General features: G+C 42.4%; 1 protein-coding gene across 2 annotated transcripts in view; it reads right to left on the bottom strand.

Annotated features, from left to right (window-relative positions):
• Positions 1-15,009, bottom strand: part of IMPG1 (interphotoreceptor matrix proteoglycan 1) — a 145,506-nt gene that overhangs the window by 5,602 nt on the left and 124,895 nt on the right. For both annotated transcript variants that reach the window (XM_025382211.1, XM_025382210.1), the window contains one exon: positions 3,573-3,771. In XM_025382211.1, coding sequence (XP_025237996.1) covers positions 3,573-3,771 — 199 coding nt within the window. The remainder of the gene's footprint in view (positions 1-3,572; positions 3,772-15,009) is intronic.

A 15,009-nucleotide genomic window follows, 5' to 3' on the forward strand; every position in this document is an offset into this window, starting at 1 on the left:
AGCCTAACTCATTATACCAAAAAAAGGAAGTTTCAAGTAAGTTCCTAGTATGACAGAATGTATGTATATGACATCCAAAATTGAGGGAAAGGTACAAATGTATGGAGTATAGTTATAAATATTGGATGGAGGAAAAGAATAGAAGGAAAAATAGAGGTGAAAGTGTAATGAGAAACAATGACAAGTAACTGAAGTAATGGAAACTGCTCTTTGTGTGTCAGTGGTAGTCTTCTCAGGAGGGCACTTGCCCTCAGTATCATTTCCCCATCTCATCACTTTCAGGTAGAATAACAAAAACAGCAGCTAAATTTACAGTTCTTTAGAGAACGCTGTTTTCAAAGTTGCAGCACTTGGTGTTCTCACGGATTTGCTTCTGAGTTTAGGTTTAAGTGCCAGGTAGGGAATCTTAGTTTTTCCTTACAGGGCTACCCTTTGTTGACAGAAACAGCTCCAATAATGCTAGTAGTGAGTAGCTTACACTGAAAGGCATCTAATTTATTCCTTACCAACACCCATGAATTTATTCCTGTTATTCCCATTGGATAGATGAGAAATTTGGAGCTTCAGGGCAGGGGGTGGGGAAGTGGCTTAAAGTCATACCTCGTTGGGGGCAGAGCTCTTAAATTTGGGTCAAACTTTAAAGCCTCTAATTGTAACCAGTGTCTTATCTATGGTTGATTGGGTTTTAATTTGTCAGCTAATCCTTATATAAATAAATTTCGTCACATAAATGATGGCATCTTGGGACGAACAGAAAGAACTGATGGGAGGAGGAGCAGGTCACGGAGATGCACAAGGGATCCTCAGAGCACTGCTGTGGTCCTGTTTCTTCATGGGAATCTGTCTGAAGTAGCTCGTAGGGGCAACAGGGGTTTGTCCTCATGCTGAGGATATCAGGGGTTAATACTTAACATTTAAAAAGGAATATTCAGGAAGTGGAAAAGGGCAAAATTGGGGTGATATGGGAATTTTTCCCTTCTTCTTGAAGAAATTAAGCATCTTTCCCTCCCTCCCTCCCTCCCTTTCTTCCTTCCCTGCTGCCTCTCATCTATTGCCCAGCATCTAGCAGGGTGCCTGGCACATGGTGCTGAAAAATGTTCATTTCATTCCATTAGTCTAAGGAGCATCAATTTTCTGATGTAGTTGAAGCCCATGTTATGCCCCAGAGACAGCCACAGGTGGAGGAAGTAAAGCACCACCAACCTTTTTGAGAGGTGTTTATTTCCAGATCACCTTATGCCTTGCTTTACTGATCTCACTTATGACAACCTAGAATTAAAGTAATCTTTCTCACTGAAGAAAGAGAAATGTTTAAAATTATGAATTTTACAGCCATCTGAAATACCAAATAGGGCCGATTAAAATAAAAACGGAATACATTCCTGTTCACAAAAGCAGTATACAACCCTCTTCTTATTCACTTTAATCCAGCCTTGTTCATTGACCCTTTCTTTCCACCCCTCAACTTTTCTTTTTTTAGATGGAGCCTTGCTCTGTCGCCCAGGCTGGAGTGCATGGTGCGATGTTGGCTCACTGCAACCTCCACCTCCTAGGTTCAAGCGATTCTCCTGCCTCGGTGTCCCAAATTACAGGCATGTGCCATCATGCCCAGCTAATTTTTGTGTTTCTGTAGAGACGGTGTTTCACCATGTTGGCCAGGCTGGTCTCCAACTCCTGACCTCAGGTGATCTGCCCACCTCAGCCTCCCAAAGTGCTGGGATTACAGCTCCCAGCCCAACCCTTCTTTTAAATTACACATGTGGGCTGGTCCGAACATAGTGAGTTCTCTCAACTGATTGTTTACAGTCAATTGCAAATGGAAATGCTTGTTCTATTTCTTTCCCTCTTCTTACTACTGCACTTGACTAGCCTAAAAAAAATCTACACAAGTGATACATGAACAGATTCTCATTATTAAAAATCCCGGACCTCAATTTCAGTCCATTTCATTGTTAACTGGAATGATAGTTGTGTACCTATTCCACATTTTTGCTATGAATTCACTTACATGTTAGATTGAACCATGCAAAACTGCCAATATTTGATGATTTGTGACTGACAAAATGGCAGTGCCATATGGTTGAACCTAATATACTTAAAGTACAGTATTGTTACTAATTTATTACATGTACAGGATCTTGTATGCTGCAATTTGCTTTCTCATTTAATGACATGTTATTTTTCCCTCTATGGCAGCTCCAGTAGAGTTTTATATATTGCTGCCTTTAGCTGCTGTGTTTCACAGTAATGTACTGCGCTCTAGGTTAACCATTTCCCTATTGATGGGCTATACAATTGTTTCATGACTCAAAGCAGTAACGCTGTGAACATTTTTGTAAGCATATCTTGGTGCACAGGTGTAACTATTTTTGTAGAAATAGTTGTCTAAAAGTAGAGTACCTGAGTCAAATTTAAAAGTTTATAGATAATGACAAATTTCTTTTGAAAAAAGGCTTTTCCAATTTGTATATGCACCAGCAATGCTTGATGGAACTTGCTTTCCTCCATATTCCCACACTGAGTATCATCAATCTTCTTGTGCCAGATTCAAATGGTATCTCCTTATTGTTTTTGGATTTCCCTGATTATAGTGAGATCCAAAATCTTCTGTATTTTACTGGTCATGTGGGGTTTCTTCTGTGAATCACACCTCTGTATTTTTTGCTCATTTTAATACTAGGATGTTTGTCTTTATTAATACATGTGGATGTTCATCCTTTGTCTGTAATATAGGTTGCATTATATGGAAACTTTCCTGCTCCCTTTTTGCTCATAAGGCCACCTTCATAACACCTAAAGTCTGGTTTCTGAATAGAAAGCCATTTGTATCTTGCCTCCTTTTCCTCCTTCTAAAAAGCTTCTCTTAACCTTTCTGTCTGGAAATGAAGGAATGATTAAACACATCATAACATATCTAGAAAATGGACCATTATGTAATCAGTAAAAATGATGCTACAAAAATATTTCATGATATGGGGAAACATTCTAAGTTTAAAAAAGAGGACTATAAAACAAGAAAGTCTGATTCTATTGTGCTTTAGAAAATTCCATATAAATCAATTTTATGTGAACATGAACACCAAAAGATAATGTGTTGAATTAACGGGATTTTTATTTTTTGCTCACAATTTTCTATATTTCCCAACTTTCTTATGATGAAAGCTATTATGTTTGCTAATGGGAAAAATCAAATTTTATGCACAAATACATCCCCAATTAAGGTAGTAGACCAAGTATTCAGTCTTTTAAAGCTGATACAGGTTTTTTCTTCCTTCCCTATTGGTCTTTAGGAACTCTTGCCGGGAAGCCTGGGGCAGGGTTCTCAAAGTGGGGTCCTAGAAGCAGCAGCATCAGCCTTACCTGAGCCCCATCCAGACCTACTGAATCAGAAACAGGGCATAGTAAGGCACAGCCATGTTGTTTAAACAGGCCCTTTTCTGGGTGATTCCTATGCTCACTAAAGTTCAAAAACCATGGGTTGAAAGGACCATATGAATTTACTCTAATGATGGGTTTCCCAGAAGGATGAGTAATGAGTTCTTGGGTCTGTGAAGTTAACATGCTTGACCCACCTGCATGGAGCTCCCTTTCCCTGGAGGACCTCGCATTCCTTTGTGCCAGGGCCACAGAGGCCCGGTTCCAGACCGTCCAGGCCCGCCTGGCTCTCATATCCTGGTTTGCAGCGACACTCCGCTTCCTCAGTCCATTCGTTCTTTACACACTGGGCAAATTCACCGCAGGCCAGGAACTTGCAGGGATCTGCTTGATCAGCTGTAAGAAATGGGGCAGATGTTAGCGAATGTATGACTCTCTCAGCAATGGAACTGGCAGCAGTCAAAGGCAAGAGACCAAATATATTTGCTATTACCTCATTTTGGAGTGGGTTGCACAGTTGTGATATCAGACTGGAGGGAAAAGAGAACCACACTCTGTATCTTTGAAAAATGAATTTACAGATACAAGTAATATTATATTTAGCTCCACATATAATTATTTACAATCTTCAGTGTGCATCTGAATCATCTGGAGGCCTTGTTAAAGCATATTCCTGAGCCCCACACTCAGAGTTCCTGTGCAGGCAGCGTGGAATGGGGACTGAATTCTGGCTCTAAAACAGTTCCAGGTAATGCTGATGCATCTGGTCTGGGGAGCACATTTTGAAAACCGCTGCATTAGAGAATTAGGAATGTTTTGTTACTTAGTTTTTTTTTTTTTTTTTTTTAAGTAAGCATTTATAAAGCAGTAAAGTCATCATTTATGTTCATAGCTTTGAGAACTCAGGATGATTTCCTGATTTCAAATATAAATTTATCTTGGTCTCTTGCTAAGGCCCTAATGTTAGGGAGTCATTCTTTTGGATTAATTATTTCTTCCCTATTAACATTTAGACTCTCTTCTTTCTTGTCATTAATTGTTCTATTTTACTGTATTCCTAATTCTACAGGGTTGTCTCCAATTGTTTGGAAAGTGGATTAGAAATCAAGAGAATCTCAGATATTTAGCTCTGGAAGGCCAGTGGCCCCTGTCTGCCTTCTTTATCCTTATAAAGCTGAGCACATTGAACTCTCAGTAGAGAAGCAACTGGCCGGAGTCCCCAAGGGCTGATGGCAGAACCAGAACAGGCCTCTTGTCGTCAGACCACTGTTGTTTCTGCCCTGGAAGGTTTCCTGTTTAATCACGTCAGCCACTTACTTTTCAGATTATTCTTTAACCAAATACCTATTATGTGCAAAGAACTAGGGAACAGGCAACAGTAAAGCCATTCTTCCAAGAAATTTAGGGGAAGTAAGTAATGCATACAAATAATGCTATACAAGAAGCCCAATATCTTGTAGAGTACAGATCTTCATTTTATTTTATTTTTTGAGATGGAGTTTTGCTCTGTCACCCAGGCTAGAGGGCAGTGGCACCATCTCGGCTCACTGCAACCTCAGTCTTCTGAGTTCAAGTGATTCTCCTGGCCCAGCCTCCCAAGTAGCTGGGATTACAGGTGCCTGCCACCATGCCTGGCTAATTTTTGTATTTTTAGTAGAGATGGGGTTTTGCCAGGCTGGTGTCAAACTCCTGATCTCAGGAGACCCGCCCACCTCGGCCTCCCAAAGTGCTGGGATTACAGGTGTGAGCCACTGCACCTGGCCACCAGCACAGAGCTTTAAATAAGCTCTAGGGAAGATACGTTTGGAGAAGAGAGCATCATGGAGGGGATCGCTTTGAAGTGAGAATTTAAAGTAAGTTGCATTTGTCCATACAAAGACTAGGAAAGACATTCCAACTGGAGCCAGCAGCATGAGCAGAGCCACAGAAATGGGAAAGCAACAGAAATGGGAAGAGAGAGCAGAGGGAACCCAGTTAGGAAGGAGCAGAGACTTGTGGATGGAAAAGAAGGGAACTAAGACTGGAAAGGTAAGTTAAGGCCAGTATCTAAATGCAGTGCTAAGAAATTTGGACTTTAGAGTCAGATGGGAGCCATGGAGGATTTTTGAGCAGGGGAAGCATATGATCAGAATTGTGCTTTACAAGATACATAAATAGAAAGGATTTTTAGAATTAGGATGACCAGATATCATCCGGTCCAATATTTCCCAAGTGGGAACATTTGCTGAACTTAATTCAGCAGGATTTGATAAGTTTTACGCTAAAAAGAAGTTCAGTGACTAAGTTTTTAAAAATGCTATGTGAAATAAATATAATAGATTTTTCTTCCTTTATCTTGCTCTTTCTTCTTCCAACCCTAGCCCTTTCTCTTTTTACTTTTAAACTTCTTAGGGTTGTTAATAAGCTAATGTCTATTGTGAATCTTTGAGGGGAGAACGTAATCAGCTGCTTTGCCATAATTTCCTTTAGCTCAGCAAGGAATGACCTATGCATCAGTAAAGCGCATAGTAGGCAACATTGGAAAAACAAATTTTTCCAAATCTGGGGGCCCTGAATTGGGTATAATTGAAGAACAAATTCAACCAGTTTATAAATTGCGTGCTTTCTCCATGTTATTTATTCAGGACCAGTCTACAGAGAAGTAGTAGGAAACTTTAAATCGCCAAGCATAGGTTTTGTTTGTTGTGTACGCCTTCATGGGTACAAGACAGCTAAGACAACCTTCATTCATTCAACAAATACCGACTTAGCCTTTCAAAATCTTCAGCTCTAAGAATTTCAGACCAACTGATTGTTTTAATGTTTATTTTTATCAATATATAAAATTTTACATTTCAGGTAGAATTTTAGAGCTAGAAGGTATTTTAGAGACCTTCTCGACTAATTGTTTCACTTTACAGATGAGGAAGCTGAGAATCAGTGATGTTACCAAGGTCATGCCTGTTTGTGCTGAAGTCCTCTGACTGGTCTCACCCCCATCCCTTCGTGGACTGTAGGACAAGTTCCAGGGAAGTGCAGAGCCCCAAGGAGGAGCTGTGGGATCACTTTGCTAACATACTGGCCCTCTTTGCTAATATGGCAAGTGAAGGCAATTAGAATTGGAGTCAAAATGAGAGACTATAACAGTAATTTGTAGAGCAACTCACACTGCTTCCACTCTTATTACCTTAAACATATTTTCCCTAGGTATTTTCATGATCCTCTTTACTTTCATGTCATTTTTCAAGGGACACCTAAAACTTTAGGCTTTAGGCAAAGACTGAAAACTGGATGTGGGCTGATTCTGGGGAGACAGAGCCATGGAAGGGATAGAAAAGATTGGCTCTATGATAGATGAATGGAAGTTTAACTAGCAGAACTTTTGTAAGCAAACTTTTCCCTATGTTGTTATCATTGTCTTTATTTGCCATATCCCAAAGACATTTTTCCTTAGAATAATGAACTTATTCATGGGTAGGCCATACCAATATTTGTTTCTTCCTTTTGTTTTGAGATGGAGTCTCACTCTTGTTCCCTAGGTTGGAGTGCAGTGGCACCATCTCGGCTCACTGCAATCTCTACCTCCCAGGTTCAAGCAATTCTCCTGCCTCAGCCTCCTGAGTAGCTGGGCCTACAGGTGCCCTCCACCACACCCAGCTAATTTTTGTATTTTTAGTAGAGATGGGGTTTCACCATGTTGGCCAGGCTGGTCTCAAACTCCTGACTTCAGGTGATCCACCTGTCTCGGCCTCCCAAAGTGCTGGGATTAGAGGCATGAGCCACTACGCCTGGTCTCTTGTCTCTTCCTTAATACATCCCAGAGCATGTGTACAAGACAAATTAGTTTGAACTTCCTACTCTTTGCTATTGATTTGATCAATAATAATAATCTATATGCTATGCTGCAACAACTGGAAATGCTTTGTTCTGAACGTGGTTGAAAGCTTGGAAAGAAGCGGGCAAAGAGACTAGAGCTCAATAGTAGATTTGGGAGAAAAAAGCAGATGCCATTGTCTAGAATATTTTCAAGTCATGATCAAATTGTGTTTGGTTCCGAGGAAGTGAAATCCTCATAATTGGTGTGTAGACAAATTGGTCTATAATTGCCTTTGCTGCCTGGATTTGTTTGAATTCCCTTCAAACTATTTATTTATTTATTTATTTTTTGAGATGGAGTTTCACTCTTGTTACCCAGGCTGGAATGCAATGGCACAATCTTGGCTCACTGCAACCTCTGCCTCCCAGGTTCAAGTGATTCTCCTGCCTCAGCATCCCTAGTAGCTGGGATTACAGGCATATGCCACCATGCCTGGCTAATTTTGTGTTTTTAGTAGAGACAGGGTTTCTTCATGTTGGTTATGGCTGGTTTTGAGCTCCCGACCTCAGGTGATCCACCGGCCTCAGCCTCCCAAAGTGCAGAGCTTACAAGCGTAAGCCACTGCATCTGGCCCAAACCATTTATTTTTACTGTTGGTACTGTAGAGAGATTTCACCATGATCCTGTACCACGTTTAACAAATACATAGTATGGTTTGAGGCATTCTCTGGGCTTACTATAATTGTTTGCTGGCAAAATGACTTAGCTTTCTATTCTTAAGCCGTGCGGATAGCTCTTCTACACAGCATATTTGACAGTCTCTCCATAGAGGCAGTCCAGGGCATTTGACCTCGGCAAGCAGATCTGTGTCAGTGGCTGCTCGTTAGCAGTTGGTGGGAAGATCCAGATCCAGCCGAGCCAGAGGTCAGGGCCTAGTCTACTAGCATCCCAGTAGATTCTGGCTGTATTCAGAAGAGACATGTCATTGCATTTCAGGCCTTATCCCTGGAGTGTCCCTGGGGATCATGACCCTGAACCTCCAGCTTCAGTGGAAAGGGCAGTTATTTACATAAACAGAGAGCCCACACTTATCAAGGGCCATTATTTGTTCGGTACAGTGCCGGGCACTTTCAACATGTGTCTTCAATCATATTCACAGCAGCCTCTCAGATCCATATGGATATTGCTGACATCATTTTCATCGGTGAGAAAACGGAAGCCCATTTTGGCTAGTAAGTATTATCCAAGATTAACATTCATATCTGTTTACAATGTTTGGCTTTTTAAATCATTCTAGAGGTTTTCAAATATGGGGTTTCCAGGAGACACCTCAGGACTCCAAGGGGCTCATAAGGGATGAGGGAAAAAGAATGAGAGGCCCCCTGCCCCAACGCCGGCATTGCCATTCTCACTCGCAGACGTATCAGACTCCATGAATGCTTTCCTTTAAATAAAGCTCCCCTAACTAAACAAAAGCTCAAATCCATTGTCTGCTCCACCCTTTCATGAGGCAGAGTGTTGCTTGTAGAAAGTACAGTCTGATACTACAGTGGCTCCAACCTTTTTTCCTGTTGTTTAAATATGACAGAGATGAATGTGTCTTCAAGTAAGTGAGCTGCCATGTAGGGCTTGGAAATATTTGTATCATTCTGAGATTTCCAGTGTAAGCCCATTGGATGTAACAGTTTCTCCCCTGGATTTACTTATATAATGTCTTCTGTGTGCATTTCAAAGGTACTGAAAAGCAATTCCAATTGGTGACTGAGGAAGTTTGTTTCCCAGCTCTCCATCAAGTGATCAAAAAGAATTTAAAGACGTCCCCTGCCTGCAGGGAACACCTTGAGGCATTTTACAGTCAAAGTTAAAAAGATCATGGTCCTTGTCACCAAAAAGTTTATGAATTCATGCAGATCATAGGTCCCCGGTGGTCCAAGACTGCCTCTTTTTCAAGCCTCTTGTTTCTGGTCCCAAGTGCACTTATGTTTGTCAGGCCTGAAAATAGGCTTTCCCTGTCTGCCAGACCTCAGAGGGTCTCACTCCCTTTTCTCCAACTCAAGATCGTGCCTCCCGAGACACCCCCGCTCCAGCCCCGCCCCTCAACCTTGACCTGCTCTTGCCGCCTGTCCTACTGGCTGCGTGCTGAGTGCCTTCATCTCCCTAACATTTATCATATCATCTCCTCCTTCTTTTGCGCTGTCCCATTTTACTCACGTGTTGGACAGAAAGCGATACATCTCCTTTGATTGGATCCTGTCCAAGGGCAAGTTTTCAGCTCAGCTTATAAAATTCAGGCTTCACTTTGACTGGCAGGGCTGAGGTCCCGCTGAGTCTCTTTCGTGGACGTTTTTTTCAATGCGGTGAAACCTAAGTCTCGCTAGATGGCGCTCAATAGCAAAATAAGCAAGAGTAGACTTCGGATATGACATTTTAAGCACCCCAGCTGATTTCTGACTTCTTAAAAACCACTGCGCCTTGCGTGTTGGTGGAGGGAACCGAGGTCTGCAAGGAATTCACGCGGTAGCAGGAGCAGCTCCAGGGGACCGCTGAGAGAGCCATTATTACTCCGTGATTACAGCGGCAGATCGGGCCTGCCTGGCGGGGGTAATGTGGTGGAAACTCCTGGATCATCTTTTCCCATTTCAAAAAGGCAGAGCTAAGACTCTGGAATCCAGACGCTTCCCGCGCTGCCACGCCCTGGCGCCCAGCGTGACAAAACTTCACGCCTGAACAAAGTGACAGATTTTTGGTTGCATCGGCGCGCCTCCTCGCCCTCCCCTTCCCCACTTATCACCAAGGCTTTGTGGTCATGGTTTTGTTGGTGGCGTGGAGGTGAAGGGGTCATTCCTTTGCCTGGGGCATCAGAGAAAGGCAAACTTACGCATCACAATCAATAGCAAACTGCAGGAGGCACAGCTTGAGGGCCCGCCATGCTTTTAGGAGCCCACGAAAACGTTTCGTTAAAATCAGAAGAAAAAATTAATGCAACCCATACTGGATTATATTCATTTTTGTGCTCACGAAGTTCAGGTATAATTTTAATATTCTTTATTAATAGTCATGAAGGCAAAGGGCCTAGAGCCCAGGAAGTCTTAATGAGGCCCTGGTAGTCTGACAGTTCTCTTCTCAAGGCGTGAACATCACTTTTACATAGTGCTTGGGTCTTCGCGTTTAGTAATCTGAATAAATATGTCCCTGTACGGAGGGTTCATCTGAGATGTAACACAGGGACCTCACAGCTTCCACCAAATCCTGAGAAGGTTGTGGGATGAGTTGTACGTTCAGAGAGAGTGGATCTGCTCATCTTTTCTACCAGTGAAGAAGCCTCCGGAGAGGGCCCTATTGGGGAAGGCCTGGCTCCCAGAAATAGTCTGTGGTCTTGGGAACATAGGTTAGCATCTCTGGCTCTCACTTTTCTCTTCCATAAAATGGAGTGTTTAAATTAAGTGATCACTAATGTCCCTCCAACTCAAACATACGTCTCCCATTCTGCATGTTCTAGGGCATAAAGCCAACGGAGGTGGCTCATGATACCTCCAGAAATGCTGATGCAATTCAGCGATTCAAAGAAATCTTAAAATATGTATGTTTAAGTTATTGTTGATTGCTTCATTACTTTATTGTTATAAAATGTTTGGCTTATGGCTTATTGCTGAAAGGCAGGTTAGAGTGAGAATATTCAATGATAAATAGCACATAGCACAGCACCATGCACATGTTTGGAGCTTAATACACATCTGTGGAATTAAGTTAACAGGAGTTCTTTCCGGTTGAAAGTGGCAAGTAATGTGATAGACTTTAGGTTTCATTTCAGTTCTCCACCACTCTCAAGAACCACCACCACAGCTGTTTATAGCAGACTCTCAATAATCCTTTTTTGTGTGAGTGGATATGTGAATACCCACACACATCTTGCCCTGGATATGAGGTTGAAGAATTGTCTCAGCTTTCAGTTATTATTATTATCTGCCGAACAGCGGTGTTCTGGATGGATTGGTGCTAGGGTGGTGGCCTAAGTGACCCAGGATCTGCGGGTGGAGGGAGAATTCTGATACTAGGGGAGCTGGGAGGAGGCTCTGCAGCTGGGCTAAGGCCCAGACTTGTGTAGAAGGGTTTGCATTAATGGGTTGGGCAGAGAGCTCCAGGAGCCTCTTAAGGAAGCTCCATGCGATGGTTGGAATGTGGAATGAGGGCACAGATTGAAACCCCGGAGAGAGGTGAAACGTGGCAGTCTAGCCAGTGTTGGGGCCTCTAGTGAAGGCAAGTGTCAAACAGAAAATCTGCAGTGCTGCGCATCCCAGGAGGCAAAGGGCCAGTAGCATGACCCCAGGAGACAGGGCCAGGGATGTAGGAGATGAGGGGGCAAATGAAGAGGGGACAGGCTGAGGAGAATCACCTGGAAGGAGAATTCCTATGACTGCTCCAGCTGGGAAGGGACACTCTCAGCAGTGCATATAAAGGGGACTCTTGGGCACTCAGAACTTTTGTTTCTGAGAATAAACCCTTTTTTTTTTCATTCTAAGACTATGACAAAATATGACAAATTTCATTTGGTGAAGTGTAGAAACTAACAGAATTCATTTAGGATTAATTAAACTGAAGTGTGTTACCACGTTTTCTAAATAAACAGCTTCTGTAAGCCAGTTAGAAGGGCTTATAAGTTTCTTTTTTGTGAAGAGGTTATAGGGTAGAGTTGAAGATGGCACACACATCAGGCTTTGAATTCCATCTGCAGTGTTTGGTAATTGACCAGCAAAAGACAAATTACTTATTCTTCTCTGAAACACAATTTCTGCAACTGTATAGTGGGGGAAAATAATATCTACTTTGCATATTTATTAAGATTAAAACTTGTGTCAATAGTAACTATTATTGTCATTAGTTAAGAGTAACTTTGTCATTATTGTGATGAGTGACATATACCACTTTTTCAGAGCTGTCGAAGGTCTTACAAATTATGCCTTTTCCAGGGAAAACAAGCTTGTTGATCCACATTTTCGTGAACGCATCCTGGCTGTCAGACTGTAATTAATTTCAATGTTTACCATTTATCAGCCTTGAGGGCTGTCCATTTTTGAGATGGCTTCTTAGGAATTCAAGGAGAGAATAAGTTAGATGTGGTTTTGCATTTCTGAAATCTTCAGCCTGCACAACTAACTGGCATAAAAGCCCTCCATGCTTCTGAAGAATTTTCACAGCAGCCTAAATGAAAGACGACTCTAGTTGCTGGGGATGCTGGCAGAATACTGAGCAAGCTGTGATTTATTCGGGTTTTCAGTTGATAAATCACAGGAAGTTCTAACACTGGTTTATACTTTTTATATCACAGATTCATTTATCCAGGGGTTTTTCAAAAGGGGAATGGCATACCTAACGCAGTAAGAACAGCTTGTCGCTTCTCCTACATGCCTGCACTTCTGCGGATGTTATTTGGCCTAAGGGATGGCTGATCCTCATTTAGAGGATGCTTCCAGGAGTTCACATGCTGATCTGAATGTGGAATGGTATTAACTAAAAATCTTATGAGAGTTTTCAAATTCTCTCTTCTCCTTAGTTCAAAAGTGGTTGTGGAATAATGTTATCTCTCTCCCAGCATTGTGACCACAAACTGCTTTCTACCCTGACATTAAGCAAAAGAAAAGAGAAAGACTTAATTGGAATTTGTTTTGAATCTTGCAAATGATACTAAATAAATTATCTGGGCATTGCCTGTAAATACAATAAAATTGGGGCATAGACAAGAAATACTATTCTGGGCTGGATGTGGTGGCTCATACCTGTAATCCCAGCACTTTGGGAGGCCGAGGCAGGTGGATCACTTGAGGCCGTGAGTTTGAGACCAGACTGGCCAACATGGTGAAACCCCGTCTCCACTAAAAATACAAAAATTAGCTGGGCATGGTGACACACCCCTGTAATCCCAACTACTCAGGAGGCTGAGACAGGAGAATCACTGGAACCCGGGAGGTGGAGATTGCAGTGAGCGGAGATCGCTCCATTGCACTCCAGCCTACGGAGCCAGACTCCATCTCAAAACAAACAAACAAAAAACAAAGAAACAAAAAACTATTCTGACCAAGCAGCCTTAACATTCCCCTCAACTTCACTAAACTTTTTTTTCCCCCCGCAAGACAGGGTCTCACCCTGTCACCTAGACTGGAGTGCAGTGATGAGAGTAACTGGGACTACAGGCATGTGCCGTGGCACCCAGCTAACTTTTGCTTTGTGTGTGTAGAGACAGGGGTTTCATCATGTTGCCCAGGCTGGTCTTGAATTCCTGGACTCAAACAATCCACCTGCCTCAGCCTCCCAAAGTGCTAGGATTACAGGCGTCAGCCACCATTCCCAGCTTTCACTAGACTTAAGACAAACTTTTTCCACAAGGCTCTCAACTTCCTTTTTCTTAGAGCAGTTAGTTAAAACTTTTAATTGCAAATTCCATGTTCCTTTGAGATGTAAATCTTTGAAAAACCCTCTTGCCACCTTTACAACTCAGGAATGTTATGCTCCAGGGCCTGGGTGCCATCCTGTAAAATGTAATCCTCAAGGAAGTTAGCAGCTTTCTCCTGGTCTCTGTGGAAAGGTAGGAGCCTAACACTGGAGGGCGCCTTGCTCTAAGTTGTAAGACAAGAGGTAGACAGCCTGTGTTGACGTTCTCCATTTCCATTTCATTCCAGCCTCATTGAAGTCTGGCTTCTCTACCCTTGCCGTTCCACTAGATTGCTTTTGTAAAGCATTCTGATGACCTTTGACCTGTCCACTTAAGTGCCCTCTACTCTGTTCACTCACAGCTGCTGAAATTATGGGCCTCTCTCTCTTCTGCTCTTCTGTTTTGCGGCTTTCTGCAACATTGTCTCCCACCTCGCTGACCGCTATTTCTTGACTCCCTTTACTGTAATTTTTCTATTTCCCCATTACCTGTTGGGGTTACTCAGAGTTCCATTCACAGCTCTTCCTCCCGTCCTACACATTGCCCCAGGCCATTTCCTCCCATCCTACACATCGCCCCAGGCCATTTCCTCCCGTCCTGCACATCGCCCCAGGCCATTTCCTCTCATCCTACACATTGCCCCAGGCCATTTCCTCCCATCCTACACATTGCCCCAGGCCATTTCCTCCCGTCCTACACATTGCCCCAGGCCATTTCCTCCCGTCCTACACATTGCCCCAGGCCATTTCCTCCCGCCCTACACATTGCCCCAGGCCATTTCCTCCCGTCCTACACATTGCTCCAGGCCATTTTTTAAAATCTGTTCTCTGGCTTCAGCTGAAGTTCCCCAAATGTATACTTTCAGCCCTGGCTTTCCCTTGGCCTCCAGACACCTACTTTATAGGCTAGAGTCAATCTATCTTGTCTATTTCCTTAGAACTGGTTTTCTCTCGAATATTTTTGGAGTCTTTTAAAAATATTTAAAGGATCTTATTAATTTTTGCCTTATGTATTGCATTTAAAATTTAAAAACAAATTAATATATGCACACCCTTTGTACCTATCTTATATTTTTCCCAAGTTTTTCCAAACAGTTTATCGTTATCATTATCGATAAACTGTTTTATTTTTATTTTACTTGAGACCACTTTAAGGACTGTCTAGCACTTACTTGGAAAACTTTTTGGGCTTTCCAAAATTTTATTAAAGTTTAATTTTAAAAGACCATAAGTCATAGGAAACAAAAGAAAAAGAAAAATAGGACACCCAAAGTCGAAGCAAATAGATTTGACAGGCATTTTTAGACAGCCTGGCTTTAAGTGAACTGGCTCAGCCTGGCTTTCCCTTCCTTCCAATCTGAGCTCCCTTCGCTCCCTTCACCCCTGTTCTGTAAACAAAGCTGTCATCACTG

This window comes from Theropithecus gelada, chromosome 4, assembly GCF_003255815.1.
Source record: "Theropithecus gelada isolate Dixy chromosome 4, Tgel_1.0, whole genome shotgun sequence".
NCBI classification, from domain to species: Eukaryota; Metazoa; Chordata; class Mammalia; order Primates; family Cercopithecidae; genus Theropithecus; species Theropithecus gelada.